The sequence below is a fragment of the Thunnus albacares genome, chromosome 1, assembly GCF_914725855.1.
Source record: "Thunnus albacares chromosome 1, fThuAlb1.1, whole genome shotgun sequence".
NCBI classification, from domain to species: Eukaryota; Metazoa; Chordata; class Actinopteri; order Scombriformes; family Scombridae; genus Thunnus; species Thunnus albacares.
The window spans coordinates 9,294,112-9,318,665 of record NC_058106.1 but is presented as its reverse complement, the minus strand read 5'-3'; the positions used below and the strand labels follow the sequence as shown (position 1 = coordinate 9,318,665).

Here is a 24,554-nt window from a genome sequence, read left to right as displayed (position 1 = left end):
TCAAAACCTATCAAGTGACAAGGTTGTGTCTATATATCAAGATGGCAATTCAATTTCCTGCACTCTCTATTACAGCCTCACCAACCTGCAATATTATAATTAAATTTTCTGACATTACCATTTCCAATCAATCATCAAATTAAAACATGCCAAAATAGGTTTAGGATTGAGGTTAACCCCTCTACTTTGTTGACATTGGCTTTACTTACTGTCTCTCAAATACCTCACTGCTGTGTGTAAAAAAAAGAAATTGCAAAATCATCCAATTTTTTCTGTTAATATATAGATTTTCCTTCTTCTGACCTTATTTGATATCAGCTGCTATTAAGAGGCCCAGGCAGGAGGGGTAGAGTTAAACAGAAGAGGCACATTCTTGAAGTTTTGTAGTTGCAACATGTTAGCATATAGCATAAACCTGCATTCTTTCTAATGGCCAGCAGTGGGCGACTCCACTGGCTCCAAAAAGAAGACCGATCGTATGGAAGTCTATTAGAAAATGACTCTACTTCTCACTTGTTTTATTACCTCAGTAAACAGTTTCCTAATGAGCTTGTAGTCTTCATCGCTAGTTTCAAATCTTCTTAAATACAGCATGATGTTCATTTTGTAAATTATGGTCCCATTTAGAGTAAAATAGACAACAAAGCAGGGTATGCTTTAGGGCGTGGCTACCTTGTGAACATTGGTTATGTTGTATAACCATGACGTAACCCCAGATTCACAGAGTATAGGCATAGCTGCCACTATTTCACAGTGTGTTTTCAGTTCATGAAAGTTAATTGTAACATTTTGGTTAACTAACATTTTGGTGGCCTAAAAAAGTCTTGTTCAGTATTTAGTTGTACTAAAAGACCCTCTAAGTCGGATGTTCAGTTTTTTCTGGTAAGTACATTTTGTTTTAATAGTTTTAAGCCTGTTTTTCGCTAGGGAAAATTAGCATTAGCATTATGACAGTTAACCATAAACTGTAAAATGCACCAGGCAAACCAAGTTAGCAGCTAGCATTAGGGTCAGCTCCACCCTCTTGTCCAAATATGGTCACTTCTGGCTCCAAAAATCCAAGATGGCAATGGTTAAATCGCCAAACTCAATGCTTCAAAATGGCAGTCCACAAACCAATGGGTAACATCATGGTGACTACATCCCTTTTTTTTACAGTCTGAATAAAACACCAGACTCCATGTTTTTGTGGCCGCACTATTCCATTAAATGGAAATATTCTACATGTCTTGTGCATATATATACATATATCTTTTTTTTGTATCGTTGAAAACTTGAGGATCTCCACTAGAATTGAAAATACAGTTTTACGTGTTTAGTTTGTTGGAAATTTCATTGTTCAGCTTCACAGAGGGAGTGATTGAGCCTATAGAGTGCAGTGGAGAATGAAGCCTCTTTGAAACAAGTTCCTCACCAGGTGATCATTTATTGTTGCCACTGATACCCATTTATAACTGTTGCCATAATGTATCATTGAGTTAACTGAATCTGAATAAGTGCATAACAAGTATTGCATTCAAATGTGACATCATCTTAAGACAAAGTTACATTAAAGACAAAGATCTTTCGGCTGTGAGTTAACACTATCATTACATTGTCATAAAGTCCTGGCAATGTAGTCTAATCAGTTGAGTGTTTCAAACCCCTCTCTGCTCAAGATACACAGAAATGTAGAAATTCCAATTTGTGTCAAGCCCACGAACATATTGATGTTTCAATTGAAATACTTATAAGCGCAATGCATGCCACATGCCAGGTTATTCTTTTAGGTCAATTTAATTTTCTCAATATGCTGGCTTTACAAGAGTAATCCTAATTGAATTTTATTGATTCAAAGCAAAGCCTCCAATGATAAAGCAAACCAATCATGGGTGTTATGTAATGCGGCATCTTGTCTGGTGGCAAAGCAGCATCAATTTATCACCTCGTTGGGCCAGAGAGGCGTGACTCTCAGAAAGAGAAGAGAAACAACATGAGCTAGTAGATTAAGATCCAAAATAGCAATGTTTATTTAAATCTGCTATTAGACAGTTTTTGCTTCCACTCCAGGTGAAGCAAAGCAGAGTATTCCCCTACTCTCCACGGTGCTTTGTAAAGGAAGGCCAATCTATTCACTTCTATCCTACTTGTGCTTCTCGCTTCTTTAAAAATAACATGGGATCAATTAAATGTACTGTTTTGCAATAAATATCCTCACTTGCACCACCCATGAGAGATGTTCGGACATGTATAGAAGACTTCAGTGTTTACCCCTGGATAACCCAGGGGTATGATTTTCATCGTGTGCATGAAAGCTTGAAGTACAGCCTTTACTGTAATACGGTTATACTGTATGTATTGTGTGGAGGTTTAGCTTTAATCCTTCAGGCTCTTTGTACCTCATTGTTACCCAGCTGAAACCAGGGCTGCTTCCCATAGGTAAAGATCTCCCACAAGATGACTCCAAAGCTCCAGACATCACTTTCCGTGGAGAACTTCCTGTACATAATGCTCTCTGGGGGCATCCAGCGAATAGGTAGCATGGTATGTCCTCCAACCTGAGGAGAAGAAAAGAGAAGAGAAAAGAAAAAAGTAGAGGAGATCTTGATTGCAAATGGAAATGTTGTGGCTAAAAACACAGATTAGAAAATTCAGTCATCAACACAACTCCCAGGCATCAGGGGATTAACTGTCCTTGCATGTAACTGATACGATGGGCTTAACATCTCCTGAATGTCTGCTGTACTGCTGGATGTTGACACTGATGCAATACAGGAAAATGCTGAGTTATCTGCCACCCGCTCTATATGAATTGAATTGCACGATGTGAAATTCTTTAGGTTATGGTATTAAACCACCCCTTTGTTCTAGATATAAGAAACCAATCCCTTTTCTGCAGAAGTATTGGCATAAAGCAAAGGATCAGAGTGTCAAAGCTGGAATTGAATGTGTTCTAATCAGTTTTAAAATAAATCCGTTTCAACCAATGGAAAAAGGAAACTGCTGAATGCATGGTTATGGATCCTCATGGTGAAGAAGTCCCTTTGGCTGCTAATGTACATGTGAATGTTTAAATTCTGTTTTCATTTGCTCAAATCAACACGTAAATCTCCTGCATTCATAAGAAGGTTTGCATGAAGCAGGGTAACAGTTGAGGCAGCTGCATAAGCTCTTTAATGTCTTCAAACCAGCAGAACATGAAATGAAGTCTCCCTTGCTGTAAATCCTCTGAGGCTGGATATTAATCGATTAAACAATCATCCATTAATCATCCTTGCTCTCAGCTTCCATTAGCAGGCATGGTTATAAAATCTATTTCCCATTCATGTCAGTGGCTGTGCTTTAATCATGGCGGTGATGAGCTGGACAAGACTGATGTGGGAAAGAACAGCAAAGTATTGCAAGTTTCAGCTCAGAATCCTAGGACAGTATTAATTACAGAGATTATTGTGGGGCTCATACTGGGAGACAATGTACACAATTGACAGATGATATGAATAACATGCTTTGAAGCCTGCGCGTGGATGAGCCATTACAGTTCTTAGTACATGCTGACCTTTTGTTTCTACCTCTAAGAGATGTGTTCAACAGTACAACTGATTAAAATCATCACAAAAAAAAAAAAAAAAGTCTTGACTCATTTGGAATTTGTTGCTCTTCCTTCCTTGGTGATTTTTGCTGTCATTAAGTTTTTTTTATTATTATCTGGTTCAGTTTTTGGCCTTTGCTGTTGTTATTTTGACATTTTTGTGAAGATAATAACAAGATGAATTTATAAACCTCTTTGAGGTTTTTATCTTTAAGTCAGTAGAAACACCCATGCAGGTTTCAGACACAAATCCATCATCACAACCATCCATCCATGCATCATTCTGAGCTCATTTTCTGTGGTTAAGGACAAAACAAAATCAAATACACAAACACTCAAGCCCTGAAATCATCATTAGGACAACCTCTCAGCTTGTAGCTGAATTTACCCACACTGAGATTTCCTCCGCTCTGTACCTCTGGGTTACAACACAATCAGATTCATTTAATCATAATAAGCTCTTCTCCAAACTCCATTTACTAGCTCCAACATCTGTGTGCCTTCAGCTGTGAGCGCTGTGTGGCTTTTTAAGTACTGAAGAAAAACAAAAAAAACAAAAAAATCATTAAAAATCATCTCAAGTCTTACTAATTACCTTCTAGTTCCGTAGCACACTCATTGCACATTTCCTTTCAAACACAAACTCTGCATGTCAGTTTGAAGCAGCAGATGAATTTTCTGGATGTTTTAAAGAAACATGAGATTTGTCAATCTGCAAAAAAAAAAGGCTGTTCCTTCCTGGGCATTTATTCAGAATGTCCTCTAGTTAGTTAGTCATCAGATTTACTTGCTGAGTATGAGGCCTTGGCCATTACTTGTCCTTCATGTGTAACCTTCTCTGAAGTCCAGGATTGGGTTTCACCAGCGTTTGGTGAATCCATACAAAGTGTGTGTGAAGTTCTCCCCAACTAGCTACTTTCAAACTAGTGATTTATTAAATCAGTTTGGACCTGATTAAAATTTGAAATGCAAAGACTTCAGGAATGCATAAATCAAAAGTAATCAACTATGTAAACAAAAAGTCACTTTAGCATTATAAGTAACACAAATAAGAGTTTTAGGAGGCCAAACACCATTTTAAATTCAACTGCAGATACTACTACTGTATATGTAGAGATGACTTTGTTTTATTTATATATGCATACGCTACGTCATTTGGTCATAAGGTTATTTTTTTGGAAAATGTGATATAAAATCTTCCCACTTCACATCTTTATTAATGACCATTTTGATCAAGTTTCAGGTCAGATTTGTCGACCATATTCCATATTAGCTCTTTTACTCTTTAGTGTGAGTGGGTCGCACTAGCAATTACCAAGCTAAAGTTAGATTTATAAGTTAGCTACATAACAGTTATACCCAGCAAACAGAGGGTGTAAATGTATAGTAAAAAAACGAATCACGACATAAGAGCTTGTCTTTGTGATGCAACTCATTTTTATTTAGTGATGCATAACTCGTCATGTAGTCACCACTTACATTACTACTTGGCTAAGTTTGAACTTGTGAACAACTGGTGCAACTACTGAAGGCTGCAGGAGTTAACCTGTAGTCATCCTAACTAAAGAATACTCTAATAAGAACAAGCTTTAAAAAACTGTTAGGTGTTGGTGTTATTGCAAAACTCAGAGAACCCAAGATGGTGCCTTGAAGAAGTGCCTCATAAATAGTTTATAATCCTTGCTAGGACTCGAAACAAAGGCTCTTCAAGGAACCGCTTTATCTCACATAGAAGAACCTCATGGCATTTTGTACCCTGCGTATATTGGATCTACACAATGGTTGAGTGAGTGTCTTGAGTGGGTCAATAACTGGTGTGTAGTGTTAAGTGTTTACTGCACAGTGATACCACCATGCTGTGTGCCCTCCTTACATTTAACACTAATCGATATTTGTACCCATGGCCTGGAGGTCAACAAGAACATTATACAAAGAGTTTTCAGCAACAACACCTATATGCTGACTGTGAATCAAAATCACACTCCATTAACTTCCAGACTCTCCAACATTTGGTTTTACTGGTTTTTCAGCAAAGTAAATGGAGGGCATCATTTCACTTCCACTCCTCTCTCACGGAAAGAGGTCGATCTAAACAAGTCTGTAGTCAGTCTTTAACTCTTTCCTGTCTTCGAATGAGAAACTAAAACAGTTCACTTCAAAATTAGTCTTATTACATGTATCAAATTAAGTGTAATTCACAGATAATTTGGATTTTGAGTATTGGTTATGACAGACATTAGCAAAATGAAGGGTTATGTTGAATCGTTTTACTCCTCAGCACATTGTGCTTCAAAATCTTTTTCTTTCACATTTATCCAAAGGTCCAGAGAGGGTTTTACTGAGCATACACTTATTTTTCAGCTCCATACTGCTTTACATTAATACATTTACAGCTCAGAGCCGCCCAGTACAACGACAGTCTTTCAGGGGTTAAGTACTCTCCTCAACTGCATCTCGGTGTGGAGTTGTAAAGTGAGGAGAGAACACTTTTGTGTCATTTCCCCCGGATCCTCCAGTCACAATTCTACTTCTATAACTATTAGCTGAATCTGAAAGACAGAAACATCCTTTACTTCCTAATTTTTGTAACTCCGCCCTGCCAGCTCAGTATCTGGCTCCCAGCCTAAACAAGTATAATCCAGGACCACCCTGGAAGATAATCAAAACTGCTGGTATTGATTATGGAGAACTGAAACTGCCAAAAATAAATAAAGACATAAATGACTCAATAAATATATTAATATACTATTAAATGCAACAAAAATAATATTTTAAATAGATTAACGTATTAATGATAAAATATGATATTGATATTTCTGTTTTAATTTGCTTCTGTATTTATTTACCTTTGTGTAATTTTTTGTATAAATGTGTTTATTTATGTTTCCATTTAATTTTCTTTTAATTTTAATTAATTAATTTATTCACTTTTAAATGTATTTATTTATGTATTGATTTAAATATTTATTTATTTCTGTATTGTTTTTCCTCTGCATTTTACCCCAATTTATTCCTTCAAACTTATTTCTGTATTTTCTTTGTACATTTCTTTGTACATTTCTCCTTCATTATGCAAATGAGAGGGTTGTCATTCAAAGTGTGTCATGGAGTCAACTGTTTGCCTATTGGTTGATCATCATCAGATTGCATAGATCCACTATACATGCCTTGCTCCCACACCAGTGGCTAGCCTGGGAAGGAGAAGTGTTTGGTTTGAAAAGGAGTGGGTAGAGGGTTGTAATGGCGACGTCAGCTAGAGACTCGGTGACGGAGCTATTAAGAGAGGCGGCTAATAGACTAGAGGAGTTATACCATATTATAACACAGTGTTGTTTCACCTCGCAATGTTGTAATATTTGCTATCACATATCAGGCAGTACCAACATTAGTCGTGACTGTCTACTGGCAAGATACTTTCTCACAACAGAAACTAATGCTAATGCGATCAGCTTGTTAGGTCAGTTGTATGTTGCAGTGTCTGATTTAACTCCTCACTACGTTTATGACACTGCTGCACAGTAGAGAGAGAGAGAGAGACAGAGAGAGATAAAGAGAGAGATACGTTTCATACGTTTTTAATAGGATGACAAAGGACGTTACAAAGAGTTTCAATGGCCTCATTAAGGTGACAATTCATAGAAGTTATCACAATAACAACCTAGTGTTTGGATGTATTAAAATGTTGTATACAGTTAAGAGGAGCTTCATAATTACCAAACAGATGCTGCTTTACTGGCTAGGCCTGCAGGCATCGGCCGCTAATACTAATAACAAACCTATATAAAAAACACTATTAGTGTATTCTAATATTCTCCAACTACATTGGGTAAAATAAAGCATAATATAAACCAAGGTTTAATCCCACCACCAAAATTCAAAACACTAACTTGGACGTTACTATCACAATCAACTGATCAATAAAAGAGTGAACAGCAGCAGGCAACCACGAACAAATAAAACATTATATGAAATATCTTGTATATATTTTTGTCTAGAATCAGGTAAAACATACATACAAACATACTGAATGTAAGTTTTTAAATGATGTATCTGGATGTATTTCGGCCAAAAGAAAAAATGAGTGGATATGCCAAAGCTGCACAATGCTTAATTAGCTATTTCAACATGTTTCAATCTGCGTCTGGCTCTACATTAAAATACACACAGAGATAGACAATCATGAGACAGGTTTTTTTTTATTTAATAACCATGAGTAAATCGCGAAAATGTCCAAAAATACCCCATCACCCAAATTTTTCCCCAAATTTCATATAAATCTCTTACCAGGTTTCAAATATATATAAATACACAATTGTGTCAGTCTGACTGAAAATGTAACCTCTTGGTAAATATGACTATGAATTGTAGAATTAATCTGATTTGTAATAATTTCAAACTGCAAACTGAGAACCACAACATCCATGCTGGGTTTCACACTAAAGTCCTGAGTTAAATTGTCAAGGCTGTGCGAGTCACAGGCGGACTGCCTCTTGTTTAGTGATCTAATGGCAGGATCTGGACCCCAGACCAGTGGTGGGGTAGTCCTCCCTCAGACTCTATCAGGACTGATGCATATGCTGGGGGAGATAAAAATATTTGCATCACATTAAGTGATATAATATTTAATACATGCATTGACTCAAATAACAAATTAGATTAAGTGAGAGATGGAAATTGCTAACTGGTTGATGATGGCTGGTCTCCACAGCTTCAGGTCCTTCACTCCCTCTCCTTCATGGCTGCATCCAAAGCTTCCCTGGACCTGTTTCAGAACAGAAACAATATGTTAAAAAGAAAATGTTAGACATGAAAAACAGCCAAATTAGACTAAACTACAAACATCAGGATACAATTTTTACCAACATGCTTGTTCTTTCTTGACACAAGATTATTTAAAGAAGATGTGGGATATCAAAGGAACTGAAGGTTTTTACATGATGTTGATCACATCATCAGATGCTGTTGAGCAATCAGCTGGCACACCTGGTAATTATCATTGACTGTAAAAAATGATGGAGGTAGCCACCATGACATCACCCATTGGTTTGTGGTCGTCTGTTTTGAGGCCTAGCTGCTAGCTGCTAGCTGCTAGCTGCTAGCTGCTACTTTGGTTAGCACAATGCATTTACAGTCTATGGTTAACTGTGATAATGCAAATGCCAATGCTAATTTTTGCAGGCAAAAAGTAGGCTTAAAACCATTAAAACAAAAAGTACTTATTGGAAAAAACTGAACATACAACTTCTTAGAGAGTCTTTTAGCACAACCAAATGCAGACTTTTTAGGTGACCAAAATATTACAATTAACGTTCATGAACTGAAAGAGTGATAGCTATGGCTATGCCTATACTCTGTGAATCTGGGATTATGCCATGGTTACGTTGCCCTGGTAGTGACTTGCCTGTGATGGCACCCACTTGTCATTCAAAGTGGCCACGCCTTTGATTATGCATAACTTTAAGCCTTAATAAAATTTAATCAGGTGAGTTACATAACAATCCCCCCCCGTATAGTTGTCATGAATGGGGTACTTAGCTATTGAGACCAAAACCGTTTTCTGTACCACGCTCTAAACATGTTTATTCTGTAAAGTTGGGCATTGTAACATGGGGGTCTATGGGGACTGACTTGCTTTTGGAGCCAGCCTCAAACGGCCATTCAAAGAACTGTGGTTTTTTGCATTGCAGTTTTTGGTGCAACCATAAACACAGTAGAGGCTCTCACACTGGTTTGAACTGAAACGAGTGCACATAAATTAGGTAAATAACATATATAAACATAGTCTCGACTGCGTTTTGCTGTCATTTATTGTCATGCTACTCTCCTCTGCTCTCTGTGTTTCACCGATGGTGGGGCTGAACCCTCCGTGTGTGTGTGTGTGTGCTGCACACACAGCGCAGCAGAGGAGAAACAGTGAATCAGGTGAAGTACTCGAGTCGATGACAACTACACTTGCTACATTACTGTAAGTGCAATGAACATATTATAAGTAAAAAGCCAAGAAGAGCAATTTATATATGTAATCTGTGCAAAAGATGGACAGACTCCAAATGATGAAAAATATTGCTCTAAAGAATATGATTTGCAAGACAACAAAATATACAATAGAGCACAATATGAAACGATAGACATTTGTCTATCGTCACACAATATATATCGTCATATTGCACAGCCCTAGATTTTACTTCTCAATTCAAGCCAGCATGCTGACTAAATTCTAAGTTAAAAACATTAGAAACAAGGACTTACCAGAACGGTTACATATTTCATGTTTTGCTGAAGCTGAATCTCTGATAATCTCCGGTTGGCATGGAGCTGCTGCTGAAAGGCGGAGTTGATCAAGCAGCTGTGTTTACCAGAGGAACCAAACCAGCTATCAGTCTCACACGGTCCTGGCTTCGACATCCCATCCTGAACATCATTATATTGCAAATAACATAACCCTCTTGTCTAAAATGAGCCCGCACACAAACATATACTTCCATTACTGAGGCAGTGAAGTCCATTTCATCACCTGCACGAAAACTAGCTGCTGCCTTTCCTGCTAGGAAAGTGGACTTCATGTGGAAGCGAGGCATGTACAGTCTATCTATGCACTCTAATGTCAATCAACCAATTGGTGAAACGTTGACCCCATGATACACCTTGAATGACAGCCCCCTCATTTGCATAATGAAGCAGAAATGCATAAAGTAATGTAAAAAAAAAAAAAAAAGTACAGAAATAAATAACAATAATAAATAATAGGGGGTGAAATGTAAAAGGAAAATAATACATAAATAAATACATAAATAAATAACTACATTTAAAAATTAATAAATTAATAAATAAAATGGAAAATTAAATGGGAAAGTAAATAAATACAGGAATTAATACAAAGGTAAATAAATACAAAAGCAAACTAAAACAAATATCAATTTATCACATCTTATAAATTAATTAATACCTACATTTATTTTTAATATTATTTTGGTGCATTTAACAACATATTAATTTATTTATTGAGTCATTCATTTATTTCTTTATTTATTCTTGATTTTGGCAGTTTTTGTCCTCCACAGTTAATGTCACTCAACTGTAATTAGGGTAAACATAAATTCTGTTTTGATAACGAAAGGTGCCCTTTATGCACACCTTGATCCATAACACAACACATCAGTCCCCAGAGTGGATTTTGTGGCTGCAAGAACGGCTGGCAGGAGTTTTCCCTCTCGTTCACCCTCAACCTCATTTGCCAGGGTTCCACTGCAAGCTAATGGCCAAATGAACACTGACTCATACTCCACCTGGTCTCATTAGACATGACACGTTTCAGTATTGTACACAACATTAAGCCAATATTGATGCCGAGACCAGTCGCCCCCGTTGTGTAAAACCTCTGTGCTGAGCCAAGCTAGGTGGGCTGAAAGTGAGGTGAAGGAGTTGGCGAGGGGCTGTATACCAATCTGTCCCCCTGTGGAGCTTTATAAAGATTAAACGAAATTAATTAAGTTCCTGTTAGTCTAAATGACTTATCTGAGGTCCACCCTGCCCATTGCACGCAAGGCTAAACCTCATCAGATGCATACTAATGATTCAGCTGCTGCCGTGGCGAGGGGCATTAAAACTGGCTGACTCTCTGCTTCCCAAATGATTGCATGCTATCACCTTGGGTTTTTGTGACAAGGCCATGGTAATTAGCTTGGAACATAGGGGAAAAGGGGAAAAAAGGCTGAACACATAATAAAAATAAAATAATTGCCCCTGTAATTATCCTCATCTTTCTCACTCAATGTCACATCGAGAAGCTGGCAATGCTCTGCGGGGAGTGAGGAATGAGTCTGGGGCTTTTTTTGTTGCTGTGTAAACTGGATTAGTTCTCTGCCTGTCCCACCGTGGCAGGGGAGTGATTGGATTAACGGCGTGGAGAGCACAGCAGCATGGCAGAGGGAAAGATTACTGGCCCAGTTGGGCTCTTCGATGGGCGCTCTGCGGCCTGCAGGGAGCCCTGGGAGGCCCCAGACATCTTAAAGGGCCCTGATAACCATCTAGACACTCTCTCTCCCTGCTTTAACCACACTGCTATCTCTGCTCCCCCAGCTCAAACAGCGGCGAACACAAGTTCACTTTTAGAGGCTATGATGCCCATTAGGTTTCTACCTGCTGCGCTGCTGCCAAGTGGAGATAAAGTGGTATCTACTCTGGCCGCTGCATGCTGGTGGGTGGTGAAAGTTTCTGAAGGTTTTCAAAATACACACACACACTACACAATTGCTATCATGCAATTTTACATTCACATTTTTAGCACCTAGCTCTCCAGACTGACTTGTGTAATACAATGTGTATAGGTAGCTCCTCAGCAATAGTTTTATACTTTGGGAAATATTGTATGCTTATTTGCTTTCTTTCTGAGCTTCTTTCTGCTTAGCTTAGCATAAAGACTGGAAGGAAGGGGAATTAGCTATACTGGCTCTGTCTAAAGTTAAAAAAAATCTGCCTAAAGTTAAAACACAGTCAGGTGCCTATATGAACACTGAAAGAGGTTTTCCTTGCTGTAATCATTCATCCTGTTCATACTGGCTATCAAAAGATCCCCTTCAAATGTCCTTTCAATGTAAATGATAGGGGACAAAATCCACAGTGTGTCCACAATGTGTGTCATTTTATGCAAAAATGCATTTGAAAGTTCATCTGAAGCTTATATGAGGCTTCAGCAGTCTGAGTTAGTCATATCAAGTGGATAACTACCACATTTGCAGTCTTTTTAGCATAAAAAGTTTCCCTAGACAGTGTTTCCCTATTGAGCTACAATGAAAGTAAAAAAAAGAGGGCCTTTGGTACTAAAAAGACTGTTAACTGTAATTGTTGAAAGACATCTTCTTGATTTGACTCATTTGGATGGCTGAAGCTTCGTGTTAGCTTCAGATAAATCTTTAAGTAAATTTATAGATATAGTCTTTATTGTCCCAAAGGAAATATGTTTTCACAGCCTGTACATATTCCACACAGAAATATACAGCTAGCCACACTGCAAACACACCGATATACATAAACACATAACATTCATTCCCCCGCCTGTATCCCAGCACATATACATGTATCTGCACACACACCCACAGATGATTCTGGATCTGTACACTGTCAGCAAGGTAGTTTGTCCAGTGCTGCTATGGCAAGAGGGACAAAACTCTTCTCCATTTTATAGTCCTGTATCTATGGCCTGACAGCAGTAGTGTGAGGTGTGGATTGAGGGGTTGATCAGTGTCATTCGCTTGAGGTGTGATGGCTCTGTCATTCATGTCTGAGAGATAGGGTTTAGGGGAGTGGATGATTTTGTAGGCACTATTGGTGATCCTGGTAAGTTTGTTTTTATTGGAGATGGCTAACATGGTAAAGAAACAGGGGGAACAGTACAACAGGATGGGTTGGATTATGCTTTTGTAAAGCCACAACAGGAGGTGGCACCAACAGAAAGTGCTCTGAGTTTGCGAATGACGTGGAGTCCCTGCTGAGATAATTTATGGATATCAGTGATGTGTTGATCAAAGCTGAGATTATTGTCTAAAGTGAGTCCAAGATATTTGAAGTTCTTGATCTGCACTACTGTCTTGCTGTGGGTGGAGGTGGGGTTCAGTCCAGTGTAGGGCTTGTTTGATGTGGTAATGAGCAGTTTTTTTTTGTTTTGTCCATGTTCATTCGGAGGTATTTGTCAGTGCACCATTGTGTGAAATGAGAAATGGATTGTTGATAGGCTGTGATGGAGTTATTGTCATTGAGTAGTCCCAGTATGGCAGTGTAATCAGACTATTTGTAGTATGTGGTGATGGGTGAAGGGCTGATGCAGTCGTTTGTGTAGAGGGTGTAAAGGAAGGGACTGAGGATACAGCCCTGAGGGGTTCAGGTGATGATGGCTGATAATGTTACTCTGCCTATTCTTACAGCCTGTGGTCTATTGCTGAGGAAGTTGTGGACCCGGTGGATGAGGAGTGGAGGGATGTCAATGTGGTGGAGTTTCTTTATCATCTGGTGGCATTGAATTGTGTTGAATGTGGAGCTGAAGTTGATAAAGAGGATTGAAGCAAAGTTGCCAGGTGATTCTAGATGTTGGAGGAGGGAGTGAGCCCTGTAGGCAAACTGATATGGGTCCAGCTGTTGTCTGATGGCTGGTAGGATGGAGCACATGATCAGTTTTTCTAGGCTGTTCATGGCTATTGGGGTGACTGGTCAGTAGTGGTTAGGTTTAGAGGGGTGGGGTTTCTGGTACTGGTATAATGGTGGATGTTTTCCAGAGGGTGGATATTGATACTGTCCTGTAGGATTCCCAGATGATGGAGTAGATGGAATGGATGGATGGATGGAATGTCATCAGGCCCTGGTGCCTTGCCAGGTTTGCACCTGCCCAGCTGCTGTCAGACATCCTCCATATGAAGAACAGACTTGAAAAATTGTGAGCCCGTCCTTTAAAGACAGCAGAAACTGCTTTTTTATGGTCAATCTAATGCCACAAATTTCCCCTGAGGTCAACAGTAGCATAACCTTTATTTCTTAAGATTTATGACTCCATAAGAGAATAATCATGTAAGACAGCAGTGCTGGGAGAGAGAGAAAAAAAGTCATGGCCCAAGGGGAGAGGCAAAACAGACTTTTTTATTCCTTCATGCAGCAGTAATAAATATGGCCTGTGTACTCATTAGCACAAAGCTGCATACAGTTTTGAGGAGCTTGTGCTTGATAAATAATGCAGCAGAGGAGCATCTGTTTGATCCTTGAAACAGTAGAAACCTGGGGACCATTTTTCTTCAAAGCAAAGCAGCGCAGGTAAGCAGAGGCTTCTTGGCACAAAGAACACTAAGTCCTTGAAACTGAGTCATTAGATTATAACACTGTTACACTGTTTGATAGTCATTAGTCAGTGATTCAAAAATGCAGATTCTGGCTTTAAAACGTTTTTATTTTCTACCCAAATGTTAAAGTTAACTATATAACTATACTAAGACTGTAATTATTGTTGACTTCTTTTACTCAACTGAGGTTAACTGGACACGTATACTTTTTCTCAACACCATCCTGCTTTACATTCAGACAGTGTTACACTCATAGAAATGAAGAACAAAACTCTGCCATTGCTAAATGAAAACACTGAGGCTGAAACCAAGCCTCTGGAGAAAAGTCTGAGGAATTTTTAATATTCTCTAGCAAAAAAGTAGAGAATATAAGCCTCTTCATCTTATCCTCTGAGAAGAACCTATGTCACTGTTCATAATTTGGCTGTATTGAGTTGTTTTGAAGCCATTTCTCTCCTTATCTAGAACCAGCATCTAAAATTGCAGAGTACCTGTAGCTTTCTAGAACTCTAACGCAAATTGCTGCAATTAATTACTGCAACAAACCGGGGAGCAGCTTTTTTGGATTCTGATTTGACATAACCAATGAATATTGTACAATTGCATGCATAAGAAAAATGACAAAGGGAAATTAGCTGTCAAGAGACATCAAATTCACTGCAATGCATATTGTACTAGTAACTCCATTCTGTGTTAAAGGGGATATGCAATCCAAAGAAACCTGTCACTACACTGTGAGAAAATAATATATCTAATAATGATATTTGACAAGAGCTGCAGGTCATCTGAGACCCTGCACGAGCTTCTCCATCTGTCCTCTAGATGCTCTCCCTGATACATTTCTGGTAAAAACCTATATTCCACTCAGTCTTACTTTTTGCACCTTTTATTCATAAGCACTTTCAGAGCACTCACTGTCATTTATACCTACCTAAACATGCATAATTCAGTGCCTCACTCACTGAACTTAGGAAAACGTTACCTGATATATCGTAAGGCAGTGGTATAAAACATCTACATAGCAGGCACCTGTGCTGCTGTCGGCCTGCGCAGGTTCTGCTGTTGTCTCTTTTGAAAGAAGACAAAAGCATATTCAGTGTTGGAAGAGCAGAGGGGTATGACAGATGGGTGTGATTTAGGACAATATTCATCTCTTTCTTGAAGTTGTTCCCTCCTGCTGCAAATGTCTCGGGAGTCCCAGAGGGCAACAAGCGTCAATACGACTAGTCAGCGATGGGAGGATTGTGTTCTTGGCAGGGCGCTGCTATTTATAATCACTCAACACAGGGAAAGTGTCCAATACTGTTAGGAGCTCCTTATCTCTGGCTCTGTCAATATTCCTCTGTGTAGGCGGGCAGTGATGCTATCACAACGCACCAAACAGCAGTGTGCAGCTTCACACAAGGCATGCCACACACACACACACACACACACACACACACACACACACACACCACCCTGAATTCAAACTGACACAGGTCTTTTTTCTTACAACCCATTTGTCTGGTTTCTGCCTAATCCAACACAGTGATTTGCAAGAATATTCTCCCTTCCTTCCTGCAGTGTGTGTGTTTTTACTCAGTAAATTATTCAATAAATTATTCAACTGTCTAAAATTTCCTCAATAAATTCACCCAAGTTTGATAGGGGGAACCAAATTTGACTGAAAAAGTTCCCTTACATCTGGCCTACCTCTAGCTAATACACTGCAGCAACAGCTATTTATTTTTTTCTTCATGTGTATTTAGTAACCTGAAATCACAGTACTTGTTTTTGATTGTTGGGTACACACACACACACACACACACACACACACACACACACACACACACACTTTATTTACTTACCACAATAACATGTGGTAAGTAAATTAAGCCATTTTAAGTGATTTTTTGACACATTTTTACTATGTATATTTCTGCATTTTCCCCTTCTTCCAGTTCAGATGGGTCAATTCCTCTTTTCACTTTTTACTGCTAACTCCTGTGTTACCATGTGAGTGGAGTCACCACTCGCTTTCTGTCAGTGAGGAGCATAATTTGCTCCAAGGTTCTCCTTATCACCTCAAGGTCCAGTACCCGCTGCACAGACACTCTGACCAACCAGAAAAAGTCTCTAGTGTTGTGTCAAGGACAAGATCACTCACTGGCTTCCCACTTATGAATATTGCCTGTGTGGGGCTCTGCACTCAGGGATTGGGCACCTGTGTTGGCATGTGAGTACTTCCAACCACTTTCACCACCTTGACACTTACTTATTAATATACTGTATCTGACTCTTTTCTTCACAGACACTCACATACAAGAACAATCAACTGAACCATTTAATCTTCCAGCAGAGCAGTATGTGCCTGCTAAATCAGCTGTGACTTGGTCTTTAGAGACAATTAGATGAACTGTTCTTTGGGCCAAAACAAGGAAGCACACTCAGTTTTATCCATTACTTGTCCAGAGAAACCCACCTGTGCTCTCTCTGCACCACAGACAAAGTGGGAGCTGCTCAGTACACCCACAGTTATACCAGCAGCTCAAAATTTTTTCCAGTTTCGACAAGTTTTACTGGCATGACTTATATTAATATATGATATACTTCTTTAGAAAGTGATATATAATGGAAAATATGTCAATTAATTAGACACACATGTAGAGAGAGAGAGCAAAGACAAAATATCTAAAAGGTTGCTGCTAGGGCACAGGTCGCAGTCTGATCAACCTCGGTTGGTGTATGATGTTTGAAAGACCCAAAACACCTGATGATCCCTGGTAACATCACTGATGATGTGCCCTAGCATTGCATCAAGAAGATGTATCCGTAAGAAGAAAATTCAGTCTTGCAGGGATTTATGGCATAACCAGAAAAAAACTATCTGGAAAGTGTAAAGATGAGCAAAACACGGAAAAGGAGGTTTGTGTGATTGCAGAGAGGTTTATATGAGTGTGCCTTCACCAAAAAAAAGTGACAAAATTATACACAATATAAGTGCGCCTGCTCTGAGCAGGTGAGTGGTAGACGGCATGAGACACACTCATTCTTGGCACCAAGATTGCGGTGCGCTGCTGGATTGGCATCGCCACACCCTCTACTGTGCCACTCTTCCCATTGTGGCGTACAGCAAGTCACCAAGATACCAACCTGGTGCAGTCAAGGACATGACCTCAGTGCACTGCAGGAAAATTGCAGTTCGCAGGTGCGCCAGTGCACTTCACGCCCTGTGCCAGCACAAGAATAGGGCCCTAAGAGTTTCCATGTTTAACAGATTCTGAAAGGGCTGTTGTAAACTGCATTTGGAGACAGTAGAGTGGGAAGGAACAGAAGAATGACATCGTCTGCAAAGAAGCAACATTTCACCTCCATCAATGTCAAAATACTATGAGAAGCAGGGATCATACTGGCACTGTATTACTATGACAGTAATTGTCCCTCTATTATGGATCTAAAAAATCCATGCATGCATACTGTTAACAGGTAAACTACATACAAGATGCATAAGATCTGCCATGGTTACCAGGCTGAACTGTAAACTGGCCAGCATGAAGCTGACAGTGTCTAAACATTCAATTATTCTCCTCCACAAAGAGCTTATGATGAGTATCCACAACTGTAAGTGAAGTATTTATATATCGTTGATGCCTAACCCATAATAAGCTTTTAATTTTACATTCCAGAAGTGTGGCTAGAAAATGAACCTACCATTACGCTTTGTCACAGAGCACATAGAAGTTCTTTGATATTCTGTAATTTCAATCGTTTTCCATGTGCAACACGCATATTTAATTGAAGCTTTGACACTGATTTTGGACTAAGACAATACTGAAATTTATATTGTTATGTTTATGTTGTTTTAGTTTTGTGTTATGTTTGGTCTTAATAGCCTCAGCCACAATTGCTTTGCTGTGATCAGTAATTTTTACACAGAATTATGCATGACTGTTTTTAATAAAGTCTGTCTAGTGATTTTCTTTTCCCACTGAAATTTGTTTACCACTGCCAACTTGACACTTTTATGTCCACTGAGAGCCACAACAGTTAGTAAAATTGCTTATACTGACACACACTCAACCACATCCCAAAATGGCATTAAACAACACGCACGCACACACACACACACACACACACACACACACACACACACACACACACACACACACACAGAATCCTGCTGTAATTCTTTAACAACTTAAACTAAATATTCAGATTTTAATAACTACACAGATGGTGTGTATGGAGGAACCATGTATCAAACACTAAAGACATCTCGCTAAAATTTCCTTACAAATTATTTTATGTGTGCAGGGCTGCTCACCCAGCAGGCAAGTACTTCATAACTGCTGGCGCTGCCCCCAGCAAAATCCGAACTGGCCCTGCTGTCACACTGAGCAAACGGAATCAGGCGCACCTAAAGTCATTTCACAAGTCCAGGCTGTTTAACAGAGCCAGATATGTAACAGCCATCTCTCCATAATATCCACTTATTTGTTCAGCAAAATGCAAAATTCTTCAGCCCAGCACTTGCCGCTTGGTTTGCGGCATTCAGAGTTGCTAATCATGTTAAACAGTAGAGAGGACATGAATCGGAAGCTATATAAACAAGCCTCTAAGCATCGGGCTGGAGGCTCAGCAGGCTCATCTCCTACCATACTGCTAAACCTCTCCATCCTTGAATGTATCTGGGCTGGTGTGGGGGCCTGGGGCTGCACTGTGGAGGGAGAGCTGTTATTGCTCCTTTGAAAAAAAAAAGCGAAAAAAAAAACGTGGAAACAAAAACATATAAACCGAAAAATGTCACAAGAGAGAGCAGCAGTCTTCAACCCTTAAAAATACCTTTCTTAGTTAGCAGCCCAGAAGGATTTATTCGAGGTTGATTTGGTCCCTATTACAAACCGAATGAAAAGAATTGTGAACACCTACAACTAAAATATACTTTTTGTGATAAGACTTTGCTTTGTCAGGTCTGTTCCAGGTTGAATCCACAAATGGTTATGCTATCTGTTCCTAGTATTAAAACCTACAAGAAGCAGCATGATTACGGCCAGCGCCTTACCCTGTAGTAGTCACTGCTGTAGATGTCCCTGGACATGCCGAAGTCTCCAATCTTGACCAGAAGGCCGTTGCCCACCAAGCAATTGCGGGTTGCCAGATCTCTGTGGACAAAGTGCTGGGAGGCCAGGTAGACCATGCCCGAGGCAATCTGGGTGGCGATGTGCAGCATCTGGGAAAGGCCCAGCTCTCCGTTGGACTGCAGCGGCTGGCCGTCTACCAGGATCATGGCGTCTGGGCCGTGGGCTCTGGATTACAAAGAATAATGTAAACATGACTGATCTGATGAAGTGACATTGATAACAGAGGCCACTAATATGGATGAGGAACCTTTAATGCCTTTTCAGCATGGCAGACTGTAACCTGACTTCCCCTTTAACAAATAACCCAAAGCTCCTTACAGTACTAATAAACCCTCATCCAGACACTGAGGGTAATCAGCATAATAAAGAGAGGCTGTTTGAAATATTAATAAATTAACTATAACCTGCAAGCACTCATGCAGCTTTAATTGCAACAATAAATTGTTACAGCAAGTATCTGCACTGTTATTAATTCTGTCACTTTGTGGTTTTAGATCAGGTTTTGCTACATTTTCATGTATTCCAGCCTGTCAGGAATTATCACTAAGGCTCAGGAATTTCATCAAGGTACTGTAATTTGTACATTTAACAGAACAATTTGACTACAAGTTGAGAGCTTTTTCCCCGCTTCGTATTTCTAGGTGACGATGAAGAACTCATTCCCTGTGAGAAGTTCCTGCTGTTCTCATCACCTTCTCGTCACTGTGATTACAGACCGGGCACCATGCAGGGAGAACTGGCTACAGCTCTTTTGCTCTCTCTCTCTTGCTCTCTCAGGCTGTCTGTCTTCTTCCATCTCTCAATTTTAGTTCAATTTAATGTTCTTTGCTTTAAGTGTGCGCACAGCTCCACTGCAGTAGGATTAGCAGTACTCTTCCTTGGTGTGTCTCTTTTTGTGTCTTTGCTTCTTTTTTACTTCATAGACATCTAGTAGTGGCTGAATGAATGCAGGCTACCCTCCATTTATCTGAAGGTTGATCTGGGCCTGCACATTAGATCCCCTATTCATTCCTATTGATTCCCTGCACATCTCATCTGTTAAATGTGACCAACAGGACCAACAGACCAAAAATCAGCCACGTCTTGCACCTTGCATGAAAGAATTTCATCATTCGCGACACTGCCTTTCATTTCAGGAATGATTTCCCAACAGAAAGTCTTCACGCACTCTTAAATCCACACACATGCACGCACTCACACTCAGTCGTAACATGTCATCTTTTCAACTAGCGCTCAAACTTCAAAAATAAGATAGAACACACACACTGCTGCTGTCAACGCATTTGAAATAGCACACTTCTATCCCAGACTGCTCCTGTGCACACTGACATCAACTCCAGTAAAGATTCCCATTACGAAAGCACTCTCCGTACAGGTATTGTGTCACTTTTGTTGAGGCTTATCAGAGGTCACTTCCCTCGGTACATTCTGACATTATGGAACAAAAACACTAAAGCACTCACATTTGCTAACCTGCAAAACTGTGTAGTTGGATGGATATTGTATCAGCAGCAGGAATTTGACACACTGTGAAAAAAAGAATTTCCTTGGACTCTCTCTAGATGTCTTACTTAAGTTTAAAATGCAATAAGTCAATTGAAACTTCCATATAAAAGCCCAAACAGTACCCAGAGTGAAAACACTCCTAGTAGCACATGTTGCTACTGCCTGTTCATAGTATAAATTTCTAATTTGCTCAACCAGGACTAATCTGGTACATTAAGGTTAAATTGACTTAACCCTCAGGGAAAAACTGACCTGAGGAATTTGTTGAGGTCTCCATGCTTCATGTATTCGAACACCATGATGAGAGGGTCTCCGTCTACACACACTCCGTAGAATTTAACGATGTGGTCGTGCTGCAGGTTGGTCAGCAGCTCAGCCTCCCTCTGGAAGTCCTTTCTGGCTGACAGGTTAGGATCTTTCAGTGTCTGAAAGGGAAAGTCAGACACACGTGTAAGGCTGAATTCACACCAAATCAGGCATTGCAGTGAAAACACCAGTCCTTCCATCTCTTCGTATGGGGGGTAGTACATTTAGGCTGACAGGTGAACCAGAATCAACTTTTGGAGAAACGCAACCTGATGTCACGCTGCGGTAGCCAATCATAGCCGGTGATCAGGCTGATCAGAGCTGTACAAATAAATAAAGGAGGACGCTAGGAAGGACATTACTTGGAAGAGGGCAGGAAATTGTCCTAGTTTGATAACATTAAAAGTAAAGTTAGGTGCTTTGCTGACGGCTTCCCGAAAAAGATGAAAGAAAAAGAGAAAGAGAGAGAGTGAGAGAAAGAGAGAGAGAGAGAGAGAGAGAGCTGTGGTCGAGCAAGCTAGAGACTGAATGAACAGAATGAGCGGTGGTAGTGAGAAAGCCGATGAATGGGAGAAATTTCACATTATTTTCTGATTGTTTCAAGGCGGTTACAAATAAAAATGCCCACACTCCCACATACCTCTGCACAACCCTGCAGAGGTGCCTGTTTTGGTCTGAATACGGCCTAGAGTATGGTTGGGGCAGTCTTAATGAGCTGATAATGCCTGCGCCTGTCCAAAGGCTCTGAAAATGCAGCCTTCTTTTGTCTGACTTTGGAGGAATCAGCCAGTGTATCCTTTGAAGCTCTAAGTATCTTACAATCCATTGTGACAGTCAGTTGTTTGATGGTAAATCCGGTGATTCTGTTATTTATGGAAGCCAGGCATTAACTCCTGTTTTTGTTGTCAGGGACTAACAGATAAATAGAAGTAATGTTATTATATTAAGACTTGTACATTCATTGCTAGCTGTTCATTTGTAGAAACAAAACAAGTTCACCACTTTGGTGGACATTTGTTTTACTTTACAAGTTGACAAGGACCTTTTTAATGCAACATTAGTTTTGGCCTCTGTGAGGCTAAAGATCAAAACTTTGCCTCCTACCCTGGTTGGTTCAGGCTGGACTTCCAGTCCATCCAAAAACACATCTTTGTGAGTCGAACCCTTCATAATGTCTGGCTCCTGAATTGTGCTGCATTGCCTGACATCTTTTTTCATTTACCACTTTCCCTCTTATGCTAACTTACGCCCCATGCTCCTTTTCTTTCTCCTGCATAATCTAATTAGTGCCACCCGCCCTCCCCCACTTGGTTTGAATCAAATTTGTACGCATAACAAGTTTTGTCATGATTGGAGGATCCAGACACTATCCTTTGGACCCCTTTCATGCCCAAATGTCTGCCCCCTTTTGTCCCTGCTGTTGATTATCTTGTTTGCCCGCCTTCACTTCCATCCCCACCACCACCAGCACCAAGACTCCATGGAAATAGTGAAGATAATGAATCAGTAAATCAGTTACTGTTCAGTTAATGGGTTCTCCTGATAGTCGGCAGTAAACACAACACTGAGTCTCCACCAAATTCTGTTGTATTTCTGTGAAACTGTAAACTAGTCTGCCCTGACTGAACTGCATGTTCTCTATTATTTAGTGTACACAGTAGGCGGATATGCATTACATACTTGTATATCCACCTCATAATCTTGTACATAGTTTTAAGGCCAGTAATCCCTACTGGGAGTGTGCCAGTGCAGCTGGCTGCAGCTTTGCAACAACTGTACACAAAACAAATTGATCTGATTGGTAATAGGATCAAGCGGGGAATAACTTGAACCCCTTTGAAGAGGAGTGTGAAATATCAAATATTGATGGGAAAAATCAAGTAACAGTAATGACATGCCTTATTGTTGCATCTATTGGAGGAGGAAACAAGACTCTTGACACTTCATCAGCAACAGGGAAATACAGCAGGTTGCTTCTCCTGGGGCCTCTACTACGAAGCAAGTTCAACATTACCAGGTTATCCTTTCGTTAGCTGGCTAAGGCTTAAAACACATGTAGGAATTATTATATATGACTTAAGTATAGAGTGAGTATTTTTTGCTATTTAGTTTCTGCTACCGAAGCAAGGAGTGGAAAAGTAGTTAATGACTGATGAGGTCTGTCTGACCCAAATGTTACATTTATAATCATGGGAGCCAATTAACAGCGGTTGGATTATTTTTCTAATAAATGACAATCTTTTGTTTTTATTTCCAATTATCATCAGACAGTTGTCTCATGTAATTCTTAGCTGCGGTGATGGAATCAGAGTGTAAAATCATGGACACTGTCAGCTGTCAATCCAGGAATAAAACAAACTTTGCAAACTTTAAAATGCAGTTAAATCATCATTATGTGTTTAGTGTCGTTAACGATCTCTCCATTTGTTAGAAGATCTGTTTTAAAACCAGAGTGGAAATAGAAAGTCTGGAACAATAAAATGTTTCTAATGACCTATAAAAATATATTGTATATTGCTCCTTTTTACAGTACTTGTCATTTTATTCTAAACTCAGGACTTTTGTCCATTTCGGAATCCTGTAAGAATGATGACTCTTTTTTTCCAGTGATCTGATTGGTCAGTGGTTGGGGTGTTTACAGGTTTTGATCCTCTGAAGTTAACCTGCTCCAAGTGTGGCATCACTACCATGGCGAAGTACCCCGGTAAAAAGTGACCACTGTCGTAACCCTGAAAACCCAGCATTAAACCTGAAGTTACCTTGCTAACCCCAAATCCTGCTTCATAGTACAGGCTTCAGATCTCCTTGGCCTTGAGTCCTGCTTTCCCAGCCTGCTGCTGACGTTACTACAGATGGAAAGACCTTGGGATGGAAATACATTTCACTCATTTGTTTTCTTCTTGCAGTGAAGTGCTGGAGGTAGTTGAGATGTATGGCAGAGTAAGTAAAATGGCCATAAAATTCTATTACCAAATCAAACCGCACTCTTAAGGAAATGTTTCTTGTCTGGGCATCCCTCCAAAACAATACCTTCAAGTGCTCGACTACAATAAACTGAGGGAAAGCAATGAATTTTCTCTTTGTTGACCTTTAAGTGTATTCAGAGAGCCTCTTCCTTCTTTATCACAGACAGGGACATGTTAAAATGAAAATGCACATTGCATTGTGTTTTAAAAATAAAGAGCTCACTGTAGAGGAGGAAACATTCTTTTTTGTTAATCCAGTAATATT

At 39.7% G+C, this 24,554-nt stretch overlaps 1 protein-coding gene across 1 annotated transcript in view; it reads right to left on the bottom strand.

Moving 5' to 3' along the window:
* ntrk3b (neurotrophic tyrosine kinase, receptor, type 3b) overlaps positions 1–24,554 on the bottom strand; it is a 180,190-nt gene that overhangs the window by 3,423 nt on the left and 152,213 nt on the right. The window contains exons 14-16 of the mRNA XM_044370105.1: positions 21,270–21,442; positions 19,433–19,676; positions 2,379–2,537 (exon numbers count right to left, since the gene is read on the bottom strand). Coding sequence (XP_044226040.1) covers positions 2,379–2,537; positions 19,433–19,676; positions 21,270–21,442 — 576 coding nt within the window. The remainder of the gene's footprint in view (positions 1–2,378; positions 2,538–19,432; positions 19,677–21,269; positions 21,443–24,554) is intronic.